Raw genomic sequence first — 24,354 nt, 5'->3', positions numbered from 1 at the left:
TAGAAAAATCTCTGGTTTGTCAAGTCTCATCTTTCTCAGTTTCCTGCAAAGGCACAAAGACCGTCATCTCCAAGAATCCCTGCAAGAGCCCTTCCCTGACCACTCCAGTCCTGCTTTGGAGGTGTCAAGCCCCAGCATCACATGACCAGTAGGCTGCCCAAGGTTGGAGGTATCAATTCTAGTCCCAGAGTGGCTGGCTACTACCCTTCCATTGTCCCTGCCTCCCTCTCTGTGCTCCCTTGGGCATCTCCAGCTTAGCTGGAGGCAGCTAGGTGTTTCCTGTGATCAAGGAAGACCTGAGTTCAAATTTAGCCTCCCACACTTACTAGCTATGTGACCTTGGGCAAGTCACTTAACATCTTTCTGCATCAGTTTTCTCAACTGTAAAATGGGGATCGTAATGGCATCTACCTCCCACGGTTGTTGTGAGGATAAAATGAGATATTCATAAAAAGCACTGAGCATAGTGCCTGGCACATCACAGCTTCTATATAAATGCTCATTATTCCCCTCCCTTCCATTCACCTCTAAGCTCTTTGACAGGAAAGTCTGCATCCCATTTATCTTGGATTCACCCACACCAGCACAGTGACTCCAGACAGCAGAGGTCTAATGTTGCTATGAATGAAATTAAGCTGAACGTTAGCAAATTCCCTTTAGAAAAAAAAAATCACAACCTGTCTCCAGGTGAGCTAAATAAAAAAAGAAAGGGAAATTCCTAACTGGTTTAGGAAAGAAACATGACAATGAAAGAGAGATTCAGATGGGGCTGCACCTCGGGGATTTTAGAAATAGTACTGGGCTTGTAGTCAAGAGACCTGGGTTTGAAGTCTGGTTCTAATAATCACTAGCCACATCTCTCAGAGCTTCAGTAAATTTGAAATACTATAGGAATGAGTTATTATTATGGTGGTGGTTGTGAATAGATCTCAGCTCTTGCATGTGGCCCATCCCATCCATGCTGGGATCCCAATTCCATACTCCCAGAAATGTCAGGGTGGCTGTATAGTATCTGCTGAAGGGGCAAGCCCAAATGAAACTGGAGACTCTGACCGGTGATGATCATCTAGTCAAATGAGAGAACCCATAAGTGTATGGCATCCATTAGACTGTAAGCTCCTTCAGGGCAGAAGACTCTTGCCTTCTTTGATATTTCCACTGCTTAGGATAGGACCTGTGACACAGTAAACATTTAATAAATGTTTATTGATTGATTGATCAAGGGCCTGCTTGGACAAGAGGACTCCCAGGAAGGTTCCAGAGAATTGAAAGACCCTGATGTGTTTCCAGAAAAATTTAAGAACTCTGGTAAATAGGAACCCAAAAATTTGATGGGGGTGAGTCATGCTGTGTGACTGAGACCCTTTCACGGGGTTGGGAGTTGGGATTTAGCCCAGGGACACTTGAAACTTCCCCAGAGATAAGTAAGGCTAGATACAACGGTGAAAAATTCAGAGCCTAGGTTTCCCATAAAGTATCCTAAATAATCTACTCCTTAAATAAGTTTCAGAAAGAAGCCTCTACTCATCAGAGATAGAAAGAAAGGTCCTATATACACCAGAATATTTATAGCAGCACTTTGGGTGGAAACAAAAGAGATGCCTGTTGAACAGGGAATGACTAAAGAAGTTATAGCACATGAATAGGATATTACCATTCCCTAAGAAATTATGAATATGAAAAATTCAGAGAAGCATGGAAAGACTCATATGAACTGATGCAGAATAAAGTAAGAAGAACCAGGAAAACAATATTGCACAATGATGACAACCACCATATAAATAGAAAGAATGCTTAGCACAGTGCCTGGCACATAGTAGGTGCTTAAAAAATGTTTACTGATTGAAACCCAAACCCGACCACTCTGTAATTACAGAAAAAACAGAATTTTGAGTTGGAAGAGATCTCAGCAGCTATCTAATCCAACCCAAATGCAAAAATACCCCCTCTTTAGCATATTGCAATGCAACATTGCCCCGACTTGGAGACCTCTAGGGAGGGTAAATCTACTACTTTAAAGTCAAGCCATTCCATTTGTAGACAACACCTTTAGGAAGGTTTTTCTGATGTCAAGCATAAATTGGCCTCTTTGCAAATTCTACTCGATGATCCTGTTTCTGACCTCTGGGCCAGACAGAAAAAATCTAGTCCCTTCTCCAGATGACAGTCCTTCAATCACCTGAATGCAGCTATCATGCCCTCCCTGCCCCCACAGTTTATTTTTCTCCAGGTTAAACATCCCCCAGTTTCCTTAACTGATCCCAATACATCATGAACTCAGGGCCCTTCACCATCCTTGTAGCCCTTCTCTAGACATTCTTGATCTTATCAGTATCCTTCTTAAATTATGATGCCCAGAACTGAATAATACTCTACATATGGTCCGACAAAAACATAGAACAGTGGGACCATCACCTCCTTGTTCCACCAAGAGGTACCCTCCTAAGGGAGCCCCAAATTACATTAGCTCTTTCGATTGTCACTTCACCCTGATCCCTATTGAGCTTGCAATCCATTCATTATTAACGACCTGAAAAGAAATGAGAAAAATCACCTCTCTTCATTGGAGAGTTGGGAGAGGGGGATACTATGGGTGTTGAAGCCCAGCTCTCTGGGTTTCACAAACAGACTTCACCCCTTCCAGGGGTATGACCATAGCTTTGGGCTAACATGAGCAGAGCATCTCTATCCACTTTAATCTTCCCTGACCAAGAGTGTTTATTGAGCCCCTGATCAGCTAGTGCTGCTCCCCATCTCTGGCAGATAATACTCCAACTTAGTACAGGCCAAAATATAGGGCGGTGGATTGTGGTAAGTCCATAATTCAAGTTTAGTTCTACATATGTAGCCTCTGAACTTCTTAGTGATGGTCCTCCTCAAAGTCAAGAACTCCAGTTCGTGTATGGGATACGAGGTTTCACTGTCAGTGTCTTCTACTGCTGAACACAACAGATCTCCAGTGACCATCATTTTCCAAGCCCAGGACTATTCCTTGGCACACAAGGCTAGCATGAGTATTCAGGATAGAGGGCTTCACAGGACAAAACTAGTATAGGTGGGAAATATTTGACCAGGTCTTTAAAATCTTGTTCATATTTCTTATCCCAATGATCTCCAAATAATGTTGAAAGAGCCACACAAGATTTACCTTTCTTGCCCTTCTGCTTTTGATTTTCTACAATTATAAATCCACAAGTAGATTGTTGAATGGCTTAGCAATGATGGCATAATTCATCACAAATTTCTAGCCATCGTATCCTAGAGAAGTCATTAGTTGGTGGAGGTTCTTTGGACTTGGTGAGTAGGTGAGCACTCTTGAGCTCTCTGGTACACACTGTTCATTCCATGAAACACATGACAGAGACTATGCAAAACTGACCAATGAACAAAGTGACCATCTGACACTTTGTTTAGACTTTCTCATGTGGTTTCAAGGTCTTTCCAAAGCCAAGGAGATCATATAGGTATATCAACATTTCCAGATAATTTATATATTTCACCACCTTCTCCATAAACTGTTAAAATGTGATTGGTGCCCCCAAGATCCCTTGAGGCATAGTCTCAAACTGGAATACTCTTGGCTAACCAGAAAGTTGTGTTCCCTATTTTCCTCTGCCACAGAGATCTAGTAGTATTTATTGCATAATTACAATACTGAAAACCACTGGCTGCCCAACAAACAGCTTGAACTTGGGGCACAGTGTACTAGTCCACCTTAGTTCTCTTGTTCAGCATCTGGTTTTCTACACAAATTTGGATCCTTCCAGTCTTTTTATGGCCCACCATTATTGCAAGGCATATGGGCTCCAGGACTCTCTGATGATGCCATTGACCAACAATTCTTTCAAATGGTATTTGAGGGTTTCCATATCTGAAAAAGCTATCTTTCAAGACCACCCTTAAAGGACCAGATGTTGTCACCCCTCAGGTACACCTTACATCCCACTCATTCAGCAAGAGCACTCCAGTCCTTACACTGAATTTCTTCCTCAAATAATCCTTCCATTTCTCAGGCACTGGAGAGTCACCAAAGGCAAACTTTCTGAATGCAATGAAAAAGAATTTAGTAAGTGCTTACTATATCCCAATCACTGTGGGGATACAAATAGAAAAACATGACAGTCCCTGTTCTCAAGAAGCTCACATCCTAATTAAATGAGACAACATATATAGGAAGGTTCAGCTTCAGGATGGATGGAAAGGCCAGGCAAAGCAGTAAGGCAGATGATAAAATCCAGTGGACCTTAGGGAACAAAGGTAAGGCAGATGGCCTTTTAATGACTATTGGGAAGGGGGTAGTAGAACCAAAGGTCATATAATAGCAGGTAGCTTTATGTTATCCCAGGCAGAAATGGGGATTGCAAAGGGGAAGGTGTTTAATATCCAGCTAAGAGTAGGTGTCCAGTAACTTGTGGGAATATGGCAATGGGGATTGAGGAGTGGGGGGGAAGGGTTCCCCAAGGCCTGCTCTTGAGATCCTACAAGTCTAGGTGGACAGTTTCAGTAATAGGCGATAATGATCTTAACTTCTTCAAGATCTGGATTTACCCTTTTCCATGATCCCATCAGAGTTTCCTAATGTTGGTCCAGTGATATTTGACGTGTGCTATATTAATGATGGAATAGCCTCTTGAATGCACTCAATAGGGTTGTGACTATCTAGTCCACATTTATAACACAAGATAGCTCAACCTGGTCATCTGCACTCTGAAGATACTGTTCTGGAATAAGGCTGTTTGGGCCTCCAGTGACAAGCTCTTTTCCCCTTCCATTATGGCTTCTCCATCCCCATAGTCCTGTACCTGTACTTTACATCCTTCAACATGTTCTAATGATGGTGTAGAGCCTACACAATAGAATCAGCAACTCAGTGAAAAGATATTTCTACAACTCATAGCCCTTTGTAGATTAATTCCTGTGAAAAAGCACCAAGCTAAAAAAAAAAATAAATTAAAAAAAAAAGAAAGAAAGAAAAAGCACCAAGCTTCTAACACCCACAAAGCCATGATAGTTACTATCTCGTGATGTGCCTCCATGTCTCCATAATGCTGAGAAGCAAACTACTTCAATTCACTTTACAAAGTATAATAGTTATTTTACAGCAGGTGATCTGACCTGGGGAAACATCTGAAAATCCTATTGTCCCCTTCCAGTAAGATCAAGGGTAGAGCCAAGGCGTCAATCATCACCACTATTATTTGATAAAGTGTTAGAAATGCTAGCTAGAAAAAAATTGGGAGAATAAGCATAAGCATAGGAAATATTCATTTGCAGAAAATATGATGGATTACTTAGAGAACCTGAGTCAACTAAAGAAATTAATTTGAATAAACAGTATCTGCAGCAAAATTGCAAAATATAAAATAAACCCATATAAATCATTGGCATTTCTACACATTACCAACAAAATCCAGCAGGAAGTAATAGAAAGAAATTCCATCTAAAATAACTATATAATACATACAATACTTGCTACCTACCCACATATACACAGGAACTATACAACTGCAAAACAGTCTTTACAGAAATAAAGACAGATTTAAGTAATTGCTCATGAGTAGGCCAAGTCAACATAATAAAAATGACAACATTACCTAAATTAATTTACTTATTCGTTGTCATAATAGTAAACTACCAAAGGATTACTTTATAGAGCTAGAAAAAAATTATTTAGAGGAATAAAAGATCAAGAATCTCAAGGTCAAGAAGAAAGTGAGCCTGAGCAGTATCAGGTCTCAAACTCAAAATCTACAAAATCATCAAAACCATCCAATACTGGCTTAAAAATATAGAGGCTGATCAATGGGAAAAAATAGGTATACAAGATATAGAATCAAACGAACATGGTAGCATAGTGTTAGATAAACCCAAAGATCCTAGGTATTGGGGTAAGGATTCACAATTCAAAAAAACTTCTGGAAACCCTAGAAGGATGTCTGGCAGAAATTAGGTTCTAATTTTCATATTTCACACTATATATCAAGATAAGCTCCAAATGAATAAATACATGACTGATGAAATGTCATATCATAAACAAATTGAAGAAACAATGGCAAAATTACCTCTCAAAATTATGGATAGGGGAAGAGATATAGGCAGGATCAAAAAAGATGACAAAATGGACAATTTTGATTATATAAAATTAAAAAAAGCTTTTGTACAAATAAAATCAATGCCATTCAAATTAGAAGAAAAAGTTAACTACGAAAAAAAATCTTTGCAGTAAGTTTCTCTGATAAAGTTTTCATTTCCCAGATATGTAAAAAATGATTTGAATTTATTAAACTTATTACAATCCATTATATTGTAAGCTCCTTGAGAGCAGGGATTGTCTTTGGCCTCTTTTTATATCCCCAGTGCTTAGCACAGTGCCTGGCACGTAGCAGGCATTTAACAAATGTTTATTAAATTGCATTGAATTTATAACAAGAGCTATTCCTCAATAGATAAATTGTCAAAGAATATGAATAGTTAGTTTTCAAAACTATCAATAACGACATTTTTAAAAATACTCCAAGTCATTAATAATTAGAGAAATACAAATTAAAGCAAATTTGAGGTTCCATCTCTGATCCATCAGATTGGCAAAGATGAACCAAAAAAAAATGACAAATATTGCAGGGGCTGTAGGAAAACAGGCACCTTAATGTACTGAGACTCCTTTAGTGGAGCTTTCAATTGGTACGGTCATTCCAGGAGCAATTTGGAACTATTCCCAAAAAGTCACAAAAATGTACAAACTCTTTGATCCAGCCATACACTAGGCCTACAGCCCAAAGAAATCAAAATAAGAGAAAAAAGATTCATATGTACAAAAAAATACTTATAGCAGCCCCTTTTTCAATGGCAGAGAAATGGAAACTAAGAGACATGTCTATCAACTGAGGAATGGATGTACAAATAATAATATGAAATGATGGAAGTGATGATTTCAGAGAAACCTGGGAAGACTTGTATGAACTGATGTTGAGTGAAGTGAGCAGAACCTGAAGAACAATACATACAAAAGCAACAATAAAAAGGCAGACAACTTTGAGAGACTTAAATGCTGTGATCAATACAATGATAATCAATGATTTCAGAGTACTGAAGATGACATATGCTATCCATCTCCTGACAGAGATACAAAATGAAACATACATTTTTGGACATGGCCAATGTGGGAATTTGTTTTACTTGACTATGTATATTTGTTACAAGGATTTTCTTTTCTTTTTTTTTTTTTCAATTTTTGGGAGGAGTTGGTGGGAGAGAGAGGTGGGTTAGGAATAGAGTCTTCCTGCTAATATAATAAAAATGACAATCCTGCCTAAGCTAATTTACTTATTCAGTGCCATACCAATCAAACTACCAAAAAATTATTTTATAGAGTTAGAAAAAATAATAACAAGATTCATTTGGAAGAACAAAAGGTCCAGAATATCAAAGGAACTAATGAAAAGAAATGCAGGGGAAGGTGGCCTAGCAATTCCAGATCTTAAATTGCATTATAAAGCAGCAATCATCAAACTGCTTGGCACTGGCTAAGAAATAGAGTGGTGGATCAGTGGAATAGGTTAAATATGCAAGACACAGTAGTCAATGACTATAGTAATCTATTATTTGATAAAGCCAAAGACCCCAGCTTCTGGCATAAGAACCCACTCTTTGAAAAAAACTGCTGGGCAAACTGGAAAAGAATATGGTAGAAACTAGGCATAGACCCAAATCTCACACCATATACCACAATAAAGTCAAAATGGGTTCATGACTTAGATATAAAGGCTGATACTATAAGTAAATTGGGAGAACAAGGAATAGTTTACCTGTCAGATCTATGGAGAACAGAAGAATTCATGACCAAACAGGAGACAGAGAACATTATGAAAAGCAAAATGGATCATTTTGATTACATTAAATTGAAAAGTTTTTGCACAAACAAAGCCAATGCAACTAAGATTAGAAGGGAGGTAGAAAATTGGGAAAGAATTTTTACAACCACTTTCTCTGATAAAGGCCTCATTTCTAAAATATATAGAGAATTTAGACAAATTTATAAGAATACAAGCCATTCCCCAATTGATAAATGGTCAAAGGATATGAACAGACAGTTCTCAGATGAAGAAATTAAGGCCATCTATAGTTATATGAAAAAATGCTCTAAATCATTATTGATTAGAGAAATGCAAGTCAAAACAACTCTGAGGTACCACATCACACCTATCAGATTGGCCAACATGACCAAACAGGAAAATGATAAATGTTGGAGAAGATGTGGGAAAAGTGGAACACTAATACATTGTTGGTGGAGTTGTGAAATGATCCAACCATTTTGGAGAACAATTTGGAACTATGCCCAAAGGGCTACAAAAATGTGCATACCCTTTGATCCCGCAATAGCACTTCTAGGGCTATATCCCAAAGAGATCAAACAAATGGGAAAAGGACCCACATGTACAAAAATATACATAGCAGCTCTTTTTGTGGTGGCAAAGAATTAGAAATTGAGAGGATGCCCATCAACTGGGGAATGGCTGAGCAAGTTGTGGTATATGAATGTAATGGAATACTATTATGCTATATGAAATGATGAACAGGCCGACTTCAGAAAAACCTGGAAAGACTTGTATGGCCTGATGCTGAGTGAAGTGAGCAGAACCAAGGGGACTTTGTACACAATAACAGCCACGTTATGCGATGACTAATATTGTTAAACTGAACCTTTCTCAGCATTACAAGGATCTAAGATGTCTCCAGAGGCTTTGGGATGGAAAGCGCTGTCCACATCCAAAGAAAGAACTATGGAAGTCGAATCACTATCACTTATTTTTACCTTCTATTGAGTTTTGTTTCATCTTTCTGATGGTTCCTCCTACTGGTTTTAATTTTTACTTACAACTTCACTAATGTGAAAATATGTTTAATAGGAATGTAAATGTAAAGCCTATATCAGATTGTGTGCCATCTTGGGGAGGGTGGTGGGGAGGAAGAGGGAGAAAAATTTTAAACTCAAAAGCATATGGAAATGATTGTTGATAAATCATAATAAAATAATAAAATTAAAAAAAAAAAGGAATAGAGTCTTCCCCTCCACTCCCCCAATGAGAACAGGGGTCAGACGGAATCACAGATAAGCAAGACAACTTCAGAAGTTACACACTGAATTTATTATGTACTTTAAAAGAACAGCAAGCTCTGCACAATAGAGATTTGTAGTTTCATGTATACTACTTTCTGTTCCACAGTGTATGTGGAAATGCTTATTTTATTTGGTGTTTGTTAAGATCTTAATAAAAAAAAAAAGAAAAGAAAAAGAAAAAATCTCGCTGTCTAAAAATTGTTTTTGGACAAAAAAAAAGAGCCTGAAAAAAAGTTTTTTTTAATGCATCCTTGCCCTGTTAGAGCATCCAAGATGGTGTATCCTGGATGAGTACCCATGATGAAACAATGAAGGATTTAGGGAAGTATGGTAAGATATGGGGTGAAGTCAGAAGAACGGGGAAAAAAAGATACACAACGTAAACAGAAAGAAGAAGAACAACAATAATAACAACTACTACTACTACAACAAAACCAGAATGTGGTATAATTATAGTGACCAGGCTTGGCTCCAAAAAGGAGGTAACACAATACACCTCTCCTCCTTTTTTTCTCTTTCTTTTAAACTCTTCAATACAAGGAGTGGTTTGCTGAGTAGGAAAGGGAAAGGTATATTCAGAAACTAATATAATACGACAGCAAAAGGCATCCATAAAAATTAAAATGATAATAACAAAAACAACCTAAGACTAGATTTAGGTACTTTATGTCTATGATTCTGTGACTTGCTCAAGGTCACATGCCTAGTATGAAACAAAACTAGGGTTTGAATCTAGGTCTTTTGACTTTAGATTCAGTTATTTTTCCCCCCAATACTCCACACTGCATATCTCATAGACCCAGAGATGATAAAATGTATACTGTGTAGTTCCAGGAAACAGTGGGTGGAACTTCCAGTAAATATGCATTTAATGTAAGTAAGAACTTTATGATTTAAGCTACACACTTGAACTTAAGTGGCATCTGGGTGACACAGTGAATAGGATGTTGGACTTGGAATCAGGGAGACAAGTTCAAATCCTGCAACAGACATTTGCTAGCTCTGTGACCCTGGGCAAGTCACTTAATCTCCATGTGCCTCAGTTTCCTCAATTGTAAAATGGAGATTATAACAGCACCTACCTCCCAAGGTGGTTGTGAGAATCAAATGTTAGCATATGTACAGGGCTTTACAAGCCTTAAAATGCTATATAAACATTAGCTGTTACTTGGAATTGAAGAGCTTTTCACACACACAAAAAAAATTAACACAGTTCAATAAAGAAAGTGGTTGAATGAGAAATCTTTGTATCAAATATCTCACATAAGGATCTGAACTAGGGCAGGGAGCAGGGGGCAAGAAGGGGTGGCTGCATAACCTTTGAGGAATGGGGTCTGGCATCCTAGTGGGGCCAGTCCTGCTCCCTAGAAGTTACTTGGGGCAGAGCTGAAAGCTGATGAAAAATGAATTACCCAACACGGCAGGAGTCTGAAACAGCTTTGAGGTTCAGCCCCAGGGATAAAACCACCATCAAAGGGGAAGAAATCAGACAGTTAGAGACAGGGGAATATAAGGGAAGGGAGTCTGAAATCACCAAATATCTTTCTCTCACAAGAAAGAAAATTCAATTAAAAACCTAGAGCACAAACAGATAAATCAACTGAAAAGATACTAAAATCGTAAGGGGAGAAGAGTAACAATCTTCTAAAGGATTTCAAACATGTCTAAATAAATATTGCAAGATAAAGGAAATCAATCAACACTGAGGAAACACAGAACCCTAAGTATTCCCAAGAGAACATGAAAACCCAGCAACATGGTTCAGAATGTTCCTGAGACAGATCAGAACCATGAGATAAGAATTTAGAGAACAAATGGCAGGATCCATGTCCTGTATAGCAAAAAAAAAAATGGCAAAGAGGAAAACTGGAATCCATGGCAAGTCTCTCCCAAGAAGGGAAAGAGAGAACAACAGATTGGGGATACAAATGTACTAGTGACAAGCAAGTCATGCCAGATAACCTCATTTTCCTTTTATGGACAGGATTATTAGGCTAGATTTGGGAAATGCTGTAGATAGAGATGACTTAGATAAGAGGTTCTTAACCTGGGGCTCGTGAACTTAAAAAACCAGCAGATAGATGTATATATAGCTGGTTTCATTTGTAGCCCTATATATTTTTTCGAATGCATTTAAAAACCTTATTGTGAGAGGGAGTCCATAGGCTTCCTTAGGCTGCCTAAGGGGTCCAGGACAAACTCAAAGGTTAAGAGCTCCTGACCTAGATCCCAGCAAAGCACTTAATAGTCTCTTATTCTTTCCTTGTGGAAAAGATGGAGCAATGTGGGATTAGATGATAACGTTAGTTAGGTGATTCAAACCTTATTGAATGGCAAAACCCAAAGAATGGAAATGGTTGATGCCAATGTGGAAGGTATCTTGTAGAAGGCCTAAAGGCTCTGTCCTTGGTTCTGGGTGGTATAACATTCCTATTCCTTATTCATGCTTCTCAGATTTGCCAGTAACACAAAGCTACTCTGGATGACAGAATCAAGACCTCCAAAGGGGGTGTGTGTGATGAAATAGTACATGTAAGCTGAATCTAGTTAGATGGTATTTAATGGGGATAAATGTAAAAAGGACTTACACATTGGTTCAAAACATCTAATTAACACGTAAAATATTGTGTGTAGGTGGGGGGAAGACATCACTAGAAAGCCACTTATGTAAAAAGGACGTGGGGGTTTTAGTGGGTTGCAAGTTCAATATTTGTCCAAAATGTAATGTGGCAGCCAAAAATCTTAGGTAGCACTAAAAGAGCAGGGGAAGCTACCCAGGTGGTGCAGTGAATGGAGTGCTGATGCTGCCTTTTGTTGTAACAAGAGGCAGATTTCAATTCCACCCAATCATGTAATGAAGGAAGAGAAGGTATAAGAAGTTAGGACTACTGTTCTTCCCAGGAGGCCCACCCTCTGCCTGGAGCTGGCTCAAGGTCAGGGAATTTCAAAGCGATAAAAAAAAAAAATTCTGCCTAGAATATCCACTCCACTCCACTCCCACCCCCATCCTCCAGTCAGGAGTTCAAACCCTGCCTCAGACTTTACTAGCTGGGTGATCTTAGGCAAGTCACTTAACCTCTGTTTCAGTTTCCAAAATTATAAAATCAGGTACCTCTAGGGCTGTTGTGTGGATCAAATATTTGTTAAGTGCCTGGCACATAGCATGTGCTTGCTTCTTTCCTTCCTTCATAGCATCCAAAACAAAGCATTGTTAATCCTGATGCCCTAGTGAGATGCTATCTGGAGTGTGATGTTCTATTCTGGATATCTGAATATTGATAACCTGGAAAGCTTTCAAAGGAGGGTGACCAGGATGGTGAAGAGTTTCCAGATGATTTCTGGAACCAAAAGGACTAGGAATATCTATCCTGAAGGACATGATAGCAGGCTTCAAGTATTTAAAGGGCTCTCTTGGGGAAGAAAGATTAGACCTGTTCTATTTGGTCTTTGAGGGAAGAACTAGGAGTAATAGATTAAAAAAATTGCAGAGAAAAAGATTTAGGCTTGACACAAGAAAAAACCTATCAACCAGAGCTGTCCCACAGTGGAATGGTCCTTTCCTCCTTCCCCCTCCCAGAGAGCCATTCCTTGTTAGAAAGGTTTGTTTAGTTTTTCAAAAAATATAAAAAGAGGAACAAGGAGAAAAAAATAGCAAAACCTATCAATATATTAGTGGGCAGTTAGGTAGTGCAGTGGATAGAGAGTAGGGTCTAGAGGCAAGAAGATCTGAGTTCAAATCTGGCCTCAGACACTAGCTGTGTGACCCTGGGCAGCTCACTTAACCCTGTTTGCCTCAGTTTCCTCATCTGTAAAATGAGTACAAGAAGGAAACGGCAAGCCACTCCAGTGTCTTTGCTAAGACAACCCTAAATGGGGTCATGAAGAGTCAGGCATGCGTGAAAACAACTGAATGACAACTAAAACCAAAACAAAACAAAATTGATGTTATACTCGATGTTCCACATCTGTGGCCTCCACCTCCTGTAATAGCTTCTTAGCATCTCTTCAGGCTTCCAATCTCTCCCCACTCAATTCATTCTATATAGGGTCATCAGATTAATTTTCCTAATGCACAACTAAGATCACAACACAGCCATACTCTAAAACCTCTCATAGCATCTCGCTGCCTACCAAATCGAGTCCCATTTAGCTCCAAACTGTCTCTCTCCGGACTTCTCTAACACTATTCTCCCAAATATCCTGTTTTCAAATCTGGCCGCAGACACGTAGCTGTGTGACCCTGGGCAAACTGGACACTTGGCTTTCTCTAGAATATGAACTGGATCCCTGCCTTCATTTCATGCTATTCCCTAAGCCTGGAATGCCCTCCATTAATAAGCTTTACCTTTTGACATCCTACCCATCATTCAAGGTCCAAATAAAATATTAAATTCCCTATGAACTTTTCTCTGGCTCCCCAACAAGAAGTGATTTCCCTCTCATTTGATTTCATGGTACTTCATTCTCCCTAAATGTCCTGTTTGTAAATGATCATTTGCACATTGTATCCCCTCCCACCCCCACAAAGATTGTGAGCTCCTCAAGAGTAGGGCTTGTTTTTTGGTTTGTTTTTTTTTGCCTTTCTTTGCATCCCCAGCACTTAGCACAGTTCCTGGCATATAATAGGCAGTTAGCATGACTGACCCATTTACTCTTAAGCACTTGATATATTCCAATTAGCATTATATTTATTTCTTTTCATGTCTTATCACTATATAATAAGCACTTTGAGGGCATTTATGGTTATATTGCTTCCCATGCACACAGTAGGTTTGGTGAAGGTAGGTTTCTTTTTTAAAGGAATATAAAAAGAAGAATGGATGAATGAATGATTGACACTCCCCCCACATACTACCCATCTATGTTACAGACACACCCCTAGGTGTGATACATTAGTACATTATTCAGGATCTCTTCACTTATGCTGTAATTACTTTCATGGACCCCACACACAAACACACACACACATACATGCTTGCATCATGCCTTTGCAAGTAGCTATTTTCTGTGCTCCCACCCCCACCGTGCCCACCGTACCAATTTCAGGGAGCTCAGACTCGCTGCTCTCAATCTCCTGCTGCCCGATGTAGAACCAGATGCAGGCCACCCAGTGGGCAAGCAGGGCAAAGACAGCCATGAGCAGTGTCAGCACCACGGCACTGTACTGAGAGTATCGGTCCAGCCTCGGAAGCAGCCGGAGCAGCCGTAAAAGCCTCACTGTCTTCAGCAGGTGAGCCCCGAAGTACTAGAGGAGGGGAGAGGGAGGTCACTTCACTACTAGCTCACACCTGACTCTCGCTGGCTGCCGAATGCCCTAATCACTCCCCACCAGGCTTCCCTTCCCACCAGGCACTGAGCCTACTGACCACATTGACTTCAAAGGCGTGTAGCAGGTCAAAGGGCAGGGCAGCAATGACATCCAGTAGAAACCAGGTGGTGACATAGTGGAGGCAGATAGAACGTGGGGCAAATACAACCTGTCCTGATTTGGACACGAATGTGGTGCGGAAATTCAGCACAATGTCTGCAGGGAACCCAGGGAGGACAGGAGTGTCAACATGGAGGGAACAGGGTGGTAGAGAGATAAGGCCCCCTTACAGAGGGACGGATGCGTGGGAAGGGGATACTGCAGCATCGGGGAGGTAACAGGGCTGGGCCACTTTCTCCAGATGAAGCTCATGGGGTGAATATTGAGGCTGAGCTAGAGAAAGAGGCTGGACCACACCTTAAAAGGATAGGGGGAAGAAAGGTCACCAGCATGGACCCTCTGACAGGGACCGGGACTGTGGATCCTAGCTGCTGAGGGCCAGGGCCACATTGGGGTAAGAAGGGACAACCGGAGCCTGAAATCTTACGAGTAATGTTGTTATACCAAGGATGAAGAGGACCTCGACAGCTAGGTCGCAGACACTGGGTGGGCCTCGTGCCTCACTGGGCTCTCGGGCAGCGCTGACACAAACACTGTAGGGGACGGTGACAGCTACATAGAGCGTGGCAAGCAAGATGAACCCATCCCAGGTGGCCCGTAGCGCCCCACAATGCAGCAGGATAAAGGGTGATTTCCGGATGGCAGCTACTTTATACTCAGGCAGGTTTGGCTTCTCCCCAAATACACCCTAGTATGGAGAGAAGGATTAGGGGAATATACACATTCTCTTCCCACACCCATGCCCCAGTCCCACCAGGCTGGGACTCCTCTAGGGCACAGTGCCCAGGAGACTGGGGCATGAACTCTTTACATTTTTCTTGAGTGTGTCAGGGAAAGAGTGGCCTGAGCCCTTGGGATCTAGTCTTCCTTGAGGGATGGGGAATTATGGGTAGTGGTGAGAGTCCCATCCTGCCTTCTACCAACCCATTTGTCTCTCTTGCCTTCTGAATATTCCTGCTTTTCCCCCTCTCCCATTTCACCACCCTCCCAGCCCAGCCCAGCCCAGCCCAGTCCAGCCCAGTCCAGTCCCCTCTTCCAACCTTGTTGAGTTTATGCTTGCTTTTTGGCTGCTTCTGCAGGTGCCCAGACAGGTGATAGAGCACAGCCCGGCTCCGACGCCTATTGGCATTGAAGCCCTTGGACCCTGCCCGGCCGTACCTACGCCGCCCACCACCTGTGAGAAAGGGGCCCTTGAGGATGATGGGGCAAACAGGAAAACAAACAGATAGACAAACAACTAACCCACAACATTGCCTTGTGGTATAGAGTGAATCGGGGTACCTTTCTTTTGGTTTAAGTTAAATAATCAATTCTCTTGAGGGGATTGTTAATGAATTAACCAATCAATCAGTTAATAAATATTTATTCAAGAGCACCCTCCCTCAACAAGAGGAGCATCTCTCCTCCTTCCCAACTACAGGCTGGTTCCCTCAGAAAACTCATGGGCCAGTTTCCTCCTCTTCCTTGTCCCCTCCCTCAGAAGAGAGAATGGTCTATTAGAAACAAGCAGATTAGAACCGCTGGAAGGGACAGACACAATAGGGTACAGTACATAGCAAGTACAGGACATAGTATATAGATACTATAGGATATAGGATACAGACACTATAGGATATAGTATATAGCAACCTGGAAGGCAGATCAAGGCATTCACCAGTAAATCAGAGATATGCAGGGTTGTGGGAAGGGAAAGGGTGAATGAAGAAGCCAGGTGGAAAGAGGACAAGTGACAGTGAAGAGGCCTAGGTCTTTCTGCAAGCAGGCAAAGATGGCTGGGACAAGTCTAGGATCTTGGATGCCCTAGCTCCCAGGCCAAGGTTATGCTGAGGTATAAGGAAGAAAGAATATTAGATTTGGAGTCAGGGGACCATCATTTGAATCCCAACTCTTCTGTTTATTACTTGGACAACTTTCACCTCTCCAGGCCTAGTTTACTCATCTATAGAATCAGGGAGTTGGAGACAACGTCTTCTAAGGTCCCTTTCAATTCTCAATCCTATGATCCTATAATAACAATGCCAATGAAAGCAACATTTGCAGAGCACTTCGTAGTTAAAAATTATGTCCACATCCATTTACTTATTTTATCCTCATGAAAATCCTGTGAAGTAGGTGAAACAAGTATCATTACAGGTGTTTTACAAAGAAACTGATGCTGAGCTAGGGTATCTTATCCCAGAATCACACTGGTAGTCATTGAGAGTTCAAACCCTAGTCTTTCTGACTATGAATCTTACACTCTTTCTATATATAAGGCTGCCTTGTTTGAAGCAGTCCCGAGGTCCCCATCTTGAGAGCTCTGTGCAAGCAATCTGGTTAAGCAGGTGCTGGCCTTTTTGGGAAGGAGGCAGAAGACCTGGATTGCAGTCCTGGTTCTGACACAATAGCTTTGTGAGCATGAACAAATCACAAGTTCTAAGCCTTAGTTTCCCCATCTGTAAAATGGAGATAACAATGCTGCCTTACCTGTCTCTGCAAGGACAGTGTAACCTTAAATTACTATACAAAATATGAAGTATTGTAATTATTACCATTGTCATTATCATTACAATAGAGATTCAAACATGATAAGCTTATTGGCTTAAAAGTGGCTGAATAGTGTAGTGGATAGTGTTGGATCTGATATCAGAAAGACCTCAGTCCAAATCTGACCTCAGACACTTACTTGCTATGTGATCCTGAATAAGTCACTTAACCTATTTACCTCAGTTTCCTCATATATAAAATGGGGAAAATAGCATCTACTTTCCAAGTTTATTATGAGGATAAAATGAGATATTTGTCAGGTGCTTTTCAAATCTTAAAGCTCTCTATAAATTATAGCTATTATTATTATTAATGCTTTTTTCTTCCAATGAAAGGAAAATCTAAAAAATTTTCCTAACAAGGTGAGGGACCAAAAATGCTTCCCCCTCCCTTTCCGTGAAGGGAGAGAGGTGAAAGGAAAAGATAGAGAAGGGGCGTGTGTGTGTGTGTGTGTGTGTGTGTGTGTGTGTGTGTGTGTGTGTGTGTAAGAGAGACAGACTGAGACAGAGAGAGGGATAGGGGAGAAAGGGAAAGAGAGAGAGAGAAGGAGAGTGGAGGAAAGAAAGAGAGAAGGAGAAGGGGGAAAGAGGGAGAGGAAGAGAGAGGGAAATGGAGAGAGGAAAGAAGGGAGAAGGGAGGGAAAGAGGGATGGGGAAGGGAAGAAGAGGGAAGGGAGGAAGAAGGGGGAGGGGAAGGAAGGACAGAGGGACAGAGGGAAGGAGAAAGGGAAGGAAAGAAGGAGGGAGAGGGAGAAGAGGAGTGGGGTAGGGAAGGGAGAGGACAGGAGAGGAGAGAAAAGGAGAGAAAAGAGGAGAGAGAGAGAGAGAGAGAGAGAGAGAGAGAGAGAGAGAGAGAGAGAGAGAGAGAGACAGTGTATGATTGAACAAAGGGGTACGGAGGCAGGGTTTTCCAGACAGTAAGGAGAAGGAACTGGAGACGAGTGTACCATACGCAGTGCCAGCCAAGCCCACTCTGTGATTACATTTTAGTTAACTTTGGTTCACAAAGCTGTATTCTATACGGCTCCTAGATTTACATGTTCTTATGGGTGTTTTTGTTGTTCTTGTTTTGCCTTTTGAAAAAAATTCAACCTGGTTTTGACTAAACCGAGAAGACAAAGGATTTTTCCAGGTTGAGTGCTGTGCTGGAAGACAGCTAAATTGGGGAGCCAGGGCTAGGAAGGCACTGTTGTCCCCCTTGGCATGGATGATCCCTTATCCCATCAGAATAATCAGGTCACTTTAGTCAAGCCAACCCCTCTGGAAGAACACAATCTCCCCGAGGGCGGGGGCTTCTATGTCTTCATTTTCTCTGGATCTCTCTCAGCACCAGTCACAATGCTTTGCCACCCATAGGAGGCATATGATAAATGACTGCTGAGCAGATCCATCATCCATCCTCACCTCCCTCCTTCCAGTTGTCTAGTCCCCCGCGGTTCTTGGAGTCACTGATGTCCTTGTGGGAGACCAGGAAGAGGGCCACCTCACCTTTCTCATTCTTGATGGGTACTACATCCAAGAGGCACCAGAAAGGGAGACCTAGGTACAAAGACAGAGACCCTAGCTCCAAGACTCTGGCCCTGCTCCTAAAAAAATCTGCCCTCCCCCTAGGGAAAACAGTTTCTCTGGGAGGAGAAGAGGGGAGGGAAGGAGAGGGGAGGGGGAATGATTCAGGCTAGAGAAGGGAAGGATATGGGTAACTTAGTCACTGGCTTTGTTTATATCATGAAGGGTTATCATGTGAAGAGGAAGAATCACCCACTGTTTGTTTGAATTGAGGACTGAGCCAAAAGGAATAGGCTGGGGCTGCAGTAGAAGTTTGTCACAGTGTGTCTAAGACAGAGACACACTCTCTGATGGGTGTGTGGGGAGGGGCACAGGTACATGCATATATATGTAAAAGAGATTTTTGTGTGCATATCCTTGGAAATCTGTCTTAGATAGTAGAAAGAACTTCCTATTAGTGTAAAGCTTAGTAATGAGGATGGGGGGGTAGCAGAGTCTGAGGCCTCTCCTACCCAGGAGAAAACAGGAGGGTTTCCAGGATGGGCTAGAGGACCAGATCAGATTATCCTGCCATGAAGTAGGGGGATAGATATTATGGATCATGAGTAGGTTGAGTGGGACAGAGAAACAAAGGCATGGATAGGGTTGGAATAGAAGGAAGCACAATAGAAACAAAACATAAAGGAAGAAAGAGCTTCAGTTTGCTGCTAATTAAGCTAATAACTTTTTTAGAGTGGGGCACATGGAAAAGGGAGGATGGGTTCAAAATGGAGAGGGAAGAGGGCATGGGGTGCAGAGGATGGGGAGGCAGGCAAAGGGGATGGAAGAGGCCTAGATGACAGGGAAAAGAAGGGATAGAAGAAGTAGACAGAGGAAGAGTAGGAAAGGGTGGAATTAGCTGGAAATGGGAGCCTTTGGCAAGCAAGTAGAGGTGGGGAGTTATCCCTGGCTTACCACTCTTTCTGTATAGAATCAGCTCAGCCTTAAACTCCTTGTGCTCATCTAAGGCCTTTCGGATCTGCTGACGGACAAGGTCACTAGTGTCAGGACCATAGAGGAAGGAGCAGGCACAACCTCTCTGCATGACCTCAGCCCGAGAAAAGCCGGTGAGGTCACAGAAGCCATCAGAGCAGTAAACCACAGGGAAGGATCCCCGAACCTGGGCATTGCCCAGCACGAAGTTACTGTCTGCAAGAGAAGTTACAGTCTGTCTGTAAGAAAGAATTATGTGTATGGCCTGGGGAGGGAGAGAAAGAGAGAGGAGGTAGGGATAAGGGTATGTAGGTAGTATGTTAAAGCAGGTTGTTAACCAGCTTGATCTGAGAGGGACTCAGCCTCTTGGGGATGAGAATTCCCCCAGTCCAATTTCCATCTTCAATCTATTTCTGTGGGATGGCTTCAAGAAGCCCTAGGGAAGGGGAAGGGGGAGAAAAATCATGAAGGAAACACAAAGAGGACTCTAGAGTCTGGATTCTCAACTCTAGAGTGAGGCTAAGATTTTATTCCTCCCCTCTGGGGTTCCTGGTCCACTTCCCCTTATTCCCCAGCTCCCAGCCCTACCAAGCTTTTTTCTCCAATACCCCCAGAGTAGGACAGTTCTTCCCCTAGTGGTGTCAGATATGACCAGAGAGTGGAGGACTACTATTACCTCCATCCCTGTGAAGATCTGGGACCTAATGAACCAGGGAGTATAAGTGTGAATGAAAGATTATGTCTGCAGTGTTCCTCTTCTTCAGACTCCAATTCTGTGTCTTTAAGTTAGCAGTCTCTGGAAGTAAGCGTGTGTGCCACTCATGGGTGTTTGTACACTAGACAATTCAGCAATTATTTGTTGTTGTTTAATGTCCTTGTGCATTTTTTCCTGGTGTGTGTCTGTCCTAGACAGCTTGTGTGTGTGTGTGTGTGTGTGTGTGTGTGTGTGTGTGTGTGTGTGCGCTTAAGTATCTGTCCTGGTTTATGTGTTGTGTCTGTGTGTGTTAATGTGCGCCCTTTATGCTCGTCTTCCTTCCGTCTATCCTATTCTTCCCCTTTGGGTATACATCCTTGATGATCTGGTGACCTCATCAGCTTACACGGGCTTCACAATCATCTCTAAGCAGATGACTCCCAGAGCTATATATCCAACCCTTCTCTCACTCTCCTGAGCCCCAATCTCTCATCACCAATTGCTTGTTGGACATTTTGAACCAAGTGTTCCACAAGCATCTCAAACTCAATTTATCCAAAATAGAATTGCTCCCTGTCCCAACCCCAAACCTAGGGGAAGGTAAAAGCTGCCACCATTCTTCCAGTTAACCAGATTTATAAACCTGATATCATCCTTGACTCCTTAATATCAATCACTTACCCCACATATCCATTCAGTTGCCAAATCTTGTTATTTCTACTTCCCTAACATCTCATGTTTGTTTGTCTCCAGCACTTTAGCTCAGGTCCTCATCACATCTCACCTGTGGCCTTCTAATTGGCCTCTCAGCCTCAAGTTTCTCCCGACTCTAATCCATGCTCCACATGTTGCCAAAGTAATTTCCCAAAGTGTAGGTCTGATTATGCCACTTCCATATTCAATACACTCCAGTGGCTTCTCATTCCTTCTAAGATCAAATATAAATTTCTCTGGCATTTTGAAGCCGCTCACAAACTGGCCCCAATTGACTTTTCCTGTCTTATTACACATTCCTCCCTTTCATATACAGTACAACCCAACCAAACTGGCCATCCTCACACGTGGTATCCCACCTCAGAGTCTCTGTTCTGGTCATCATCCATGTCTGGGATGCCTCTACCCTTAGAATCCCTAATTTTTTCCTAGACTCTATTCAAGCAACTCCTACAAAAAGTCTAGTTTTCCCTAGCTACTAGTGATTACCCCACAAACTCAGATTTAACTTTGTATATACATACATATATATAATATGTACATACATATTTGCATATGTGTGTAAATACAGATGCATAAATGTATATATGCATACACATTCGTGTACACACATCCGTGTATATCTTTATGTGCATACACACATACACTTGTAGTCTCCTCTGGCTAAGGGGACAGGGCCCAAGTACTGTTTCACTTGTCCATTTCACTTGTCCATTTATTTCCCCAGCATCTAGATAGTAGTCGGCACATAAAAGACAGTTTCTTGTTGGTTGATTTGTCCTGGTATATCTCTCCCAGAAGGCTTAAGGGAGTGTGTATGTCCTGTTTCAGGTTATTAAATGAATCTTGGATAGTGTAGATGTGTGAGTGTCTCTTTTATGTTCATCTTGGAACATCTAGATGAGAGTGTAGGTGTACACGTGGTTAGCTGCTTGTCCCTAATCCTTCCTTGGCTCCACTCATGACTGGCTAACCCACTCTGTAGATCTCCTAGGCTTCCTGCTTCCTCCCACTTCATTCTGTTCCGCCTCTGGAGGATAGGCTGGGAAAGTCCCCTTACTGACAGACCCCTGGGCCCTGGCTAGCTGGCCCTAGCCCTGAGATTTGAAGCAGAGTGGCCCCCTAGATGATGGCTGAAGATGTAGCTGGGGGTGGTGGTGGTGTTGCTGAATCAGAGGGCTAGACTGGTGCCAAACATATGGAGAGGCAGATGGTGGGAGCTCCGTCAGCTCCCAGCATCCTTCCTTCCCACCCAACCCCCATTCTATCCCTCACCAAGTGACTGCAGAGACCATCCATGGGGAAATGGTATGGGAGTGGGGCTAATGGAATGGACAATTACTAACTTGTTCACACACACACACACCTGCTGGCCCAGGTGCAACTCTGATGACTTCCTCTGATTCCAGGATATGGATGCCTGAAGCAGCACATAGGTGCCATGGATCCCAGAACAATGCTCTGCTCCAAAGCCCCAATTCCAGGCTCCTCAGCCACTCCTAGGGAAGTGTGAGCCCTCAAACCCTGATATCACTTGACTTTCTTTTTTCCTATGGAGGTGGAGGTTACTATAGCTTTACTGGTTGTTCTCACCAGTTGTTGCTTTAATATGGCTGGATTATCTGTCTTTTCGGTGGAGTATATATATATATATATATATATATATATATATATATATATATATATATATATATGTAGGTGAGAGATGAAGCTCTGGCTGGTGAGAGATGCTAGGCTCCCCGCTGGCCAGTTCTGTTTCCTCTTTCACATTCCCTTTTCAAAGCTCCTTTTTCTGACCTTGAACCCTCAGCCCGATCTTTTAGGATCCCTATCCCACCATGGGTCTAGTTGAGTGAGGCGGGACAGTGGGGGATAGGAGACTGCTTCAGGTCATTTGCAAGGGTGTCTCCTCCCTTCCATTCATCCTTCTGTGGGGGAGGGTGAGAAAGGCGCTCAAACCCCAAACCATTAAGCCAACTACAACCTGGAGGACTCTGGTTACCTCTGCCCCTCTCCTCCCACTCACTCATGAGTGTCTCGTCCCCCTTCCCAGGAAGAATTTGATTGGACGAAGATCCAACTTCAAGAATTCTGCAAAGTAGGAATGGACCTGGAAGGGCCAGGAGATCTGAGGGCAAGGTCTTTGGGGTAGATTTCAAGGGGTCCGGAAACTTTAAAAAATATTTTTATAATCTTATTTCAATATAATTGGTTCCCTTTGTAACGCTGCATTTTATTTTATGCATTTTAAAAGCATTATTCTGAGAAGGGGCCCATAGGTTTACAAAAATGCCGAAGGGGTCCATGACACAAAAAAAGATTAGGAAACCCTTCCTTAAGGGGGGTGGGGTCAGTAGCCCCCATGGGGATATTTTTTGTGAGGGCAGCTGGAGATTCTTTGGGAATCTAGGCTGGTAGGTGTGTGTGTGTCTGTCTGTCTGTCTGTGTGTGTGTTTGTCTGTGTGTGTCTGTGTGTGTGTGTGTAATCTTCCACCGGGAGAGGGGTCCCGCCTGGAAAAAGGGTCCGGTGAACTCACGCGTCCCGTCGAAGCGCGTGGCGATGGTGTCCAGAAAGGTGTTCTGCGGCGCCAGGAGCCCCCTCATCGCCGGCATCTTAGGCTGCAGCGGTCGCCCGCCCCATCCCTCCCGGGGCGCGGGGCGGGAGGGGACCTCAGCGCCGACGTGGGGCGGGGAAGGAGGGGGGAGAGGGTGGGCAGTCCTTTCCTTCTCTGCCCTGCCGCGCCCTTCCCCGCCCCGCCAGTCCAGCGGGCGCCGGGTGCTGCCCCCGGCGCCGTCTCCCCGGGCGCGGGTCCTAGGGCAGCTGTCTCGGGGAGCAGCCCAGCCACAGCTCCGGGGCCCCAGTGCGAGGGGGCGTCCGCTCCGTCGGGGTCAGAAGCATGTCTCTGAGCTCCTCCTGTGGTCCTCGGGTTCGAGTCCTGCTTCCCACCTGCTGGTTTGGGCTCGGGCCCCGCTCCAGGTCCCTGCGGCTACCTCCGTCTGATGAAGAGATGCGGCTCCCAACCCGCCCCCCCCAACTTGCCGCCTGCACCGGAGTAACCATGGAGACAGGGCACACCCTGCCAGGGCTGGCTCCTTAAAGGAACAGGCTGCCTGCAGAAGTACCAAGTCTGAGGCTTCTCGGAGGGATGGGGCCCTGGATTGGGGAAAGGGGGTACGCAGTGGAAGCAACCGTTCAGTACTCCTGGTCCCCACCCCACCCAGCACCTCGCGCGGCAATAAGCCAAGCAGAGATTGCCCCGTCCGTTCTGGCCTCTCCCACTGTTGGAGGAGCCTTCCTTCTATACAGTTTTTGCCCAAACCTTCTCTACCGAGAAGCCAGGGAAACCCTGAGGATGGAGGGTTAGGTTTAGCTGGAGTGAGGGAACTCTCGGGGTCA

At 43.0% G+C, this 24,354-nt stretch overlaps 1 protein-coding gene across 3 annotated transcripts in view; it reads right to left on the bottom strand.

Annotated features, from left to right (window-relative positions):
* KCNH3 (potassium voltage-gated channel subfamily H member 3) overlaps positions 1 to 23,966 on the bottom strand; it is a 41,626-nt gene extending 17,660 nt beyond the window's left edge. For all 3 annotated transcript variants that reach the window (XM_020966236.1, XM_078156815.1, XM_020966237.1), the window contains exons 1-7: positions 23,495 to 23,966; positions 19,532 to 19,765; positions 18,476 to 18,610; positions 15,587 to 15,720; positions 14,991 to 15,234; positions 14,485 to 14,642; positions 14,156 to 14,363 (exon numbers count right to left, since the gene is read on the bottom strand). In XM_020966236.1, coding sequence (XP_020821895.1) covers positions 14,156 to 14,363; positions 14,485 to 14,642; positions 14,991 to 15,234; positions 15,587 to 15,720; positions 18,476 to 18,610; positions 19,532 to 19,765; positions 23,495 to 23,570 — 1,189 coding nt within the window. In that variant the 5' untranslated portion in view covers positions 23,571 to 23,966. The remainder of the gene's footprint in view (positions 1 to 14,155; positions 14,364 to 14,484; positions 14,643 to 14,990; positions 15,235 to 15,586; positions 15,721 to 18,475; positions 18,611 to 19,531; positions 19,766 to 23,494) is intronic.
* Positions 23,967 to 24,354: the final 388 nt, after the last annotated feature.

This window comes from Phascolarctos cinereus, unplaced genomic scaffold, assembly GCF_003287225.1.
Source record: "Phascolarctos cinereus isolate Bilbo 61053 unplaced genomic scaffold, phaCin_HiC Scaffold_1;HRSCAF=81, whole genome shotgun sequence".
Classification (NCBI taxonomy): Eukaryota; Metazoa; Chordata; class Mammalia; order Diprotodontia; family Phascolarctidae; genus Phascolarctos; species Phascolarctos cinereus.
This window is presented reverse-complemented; position numbering and strand designations above follow the sequence as displayed.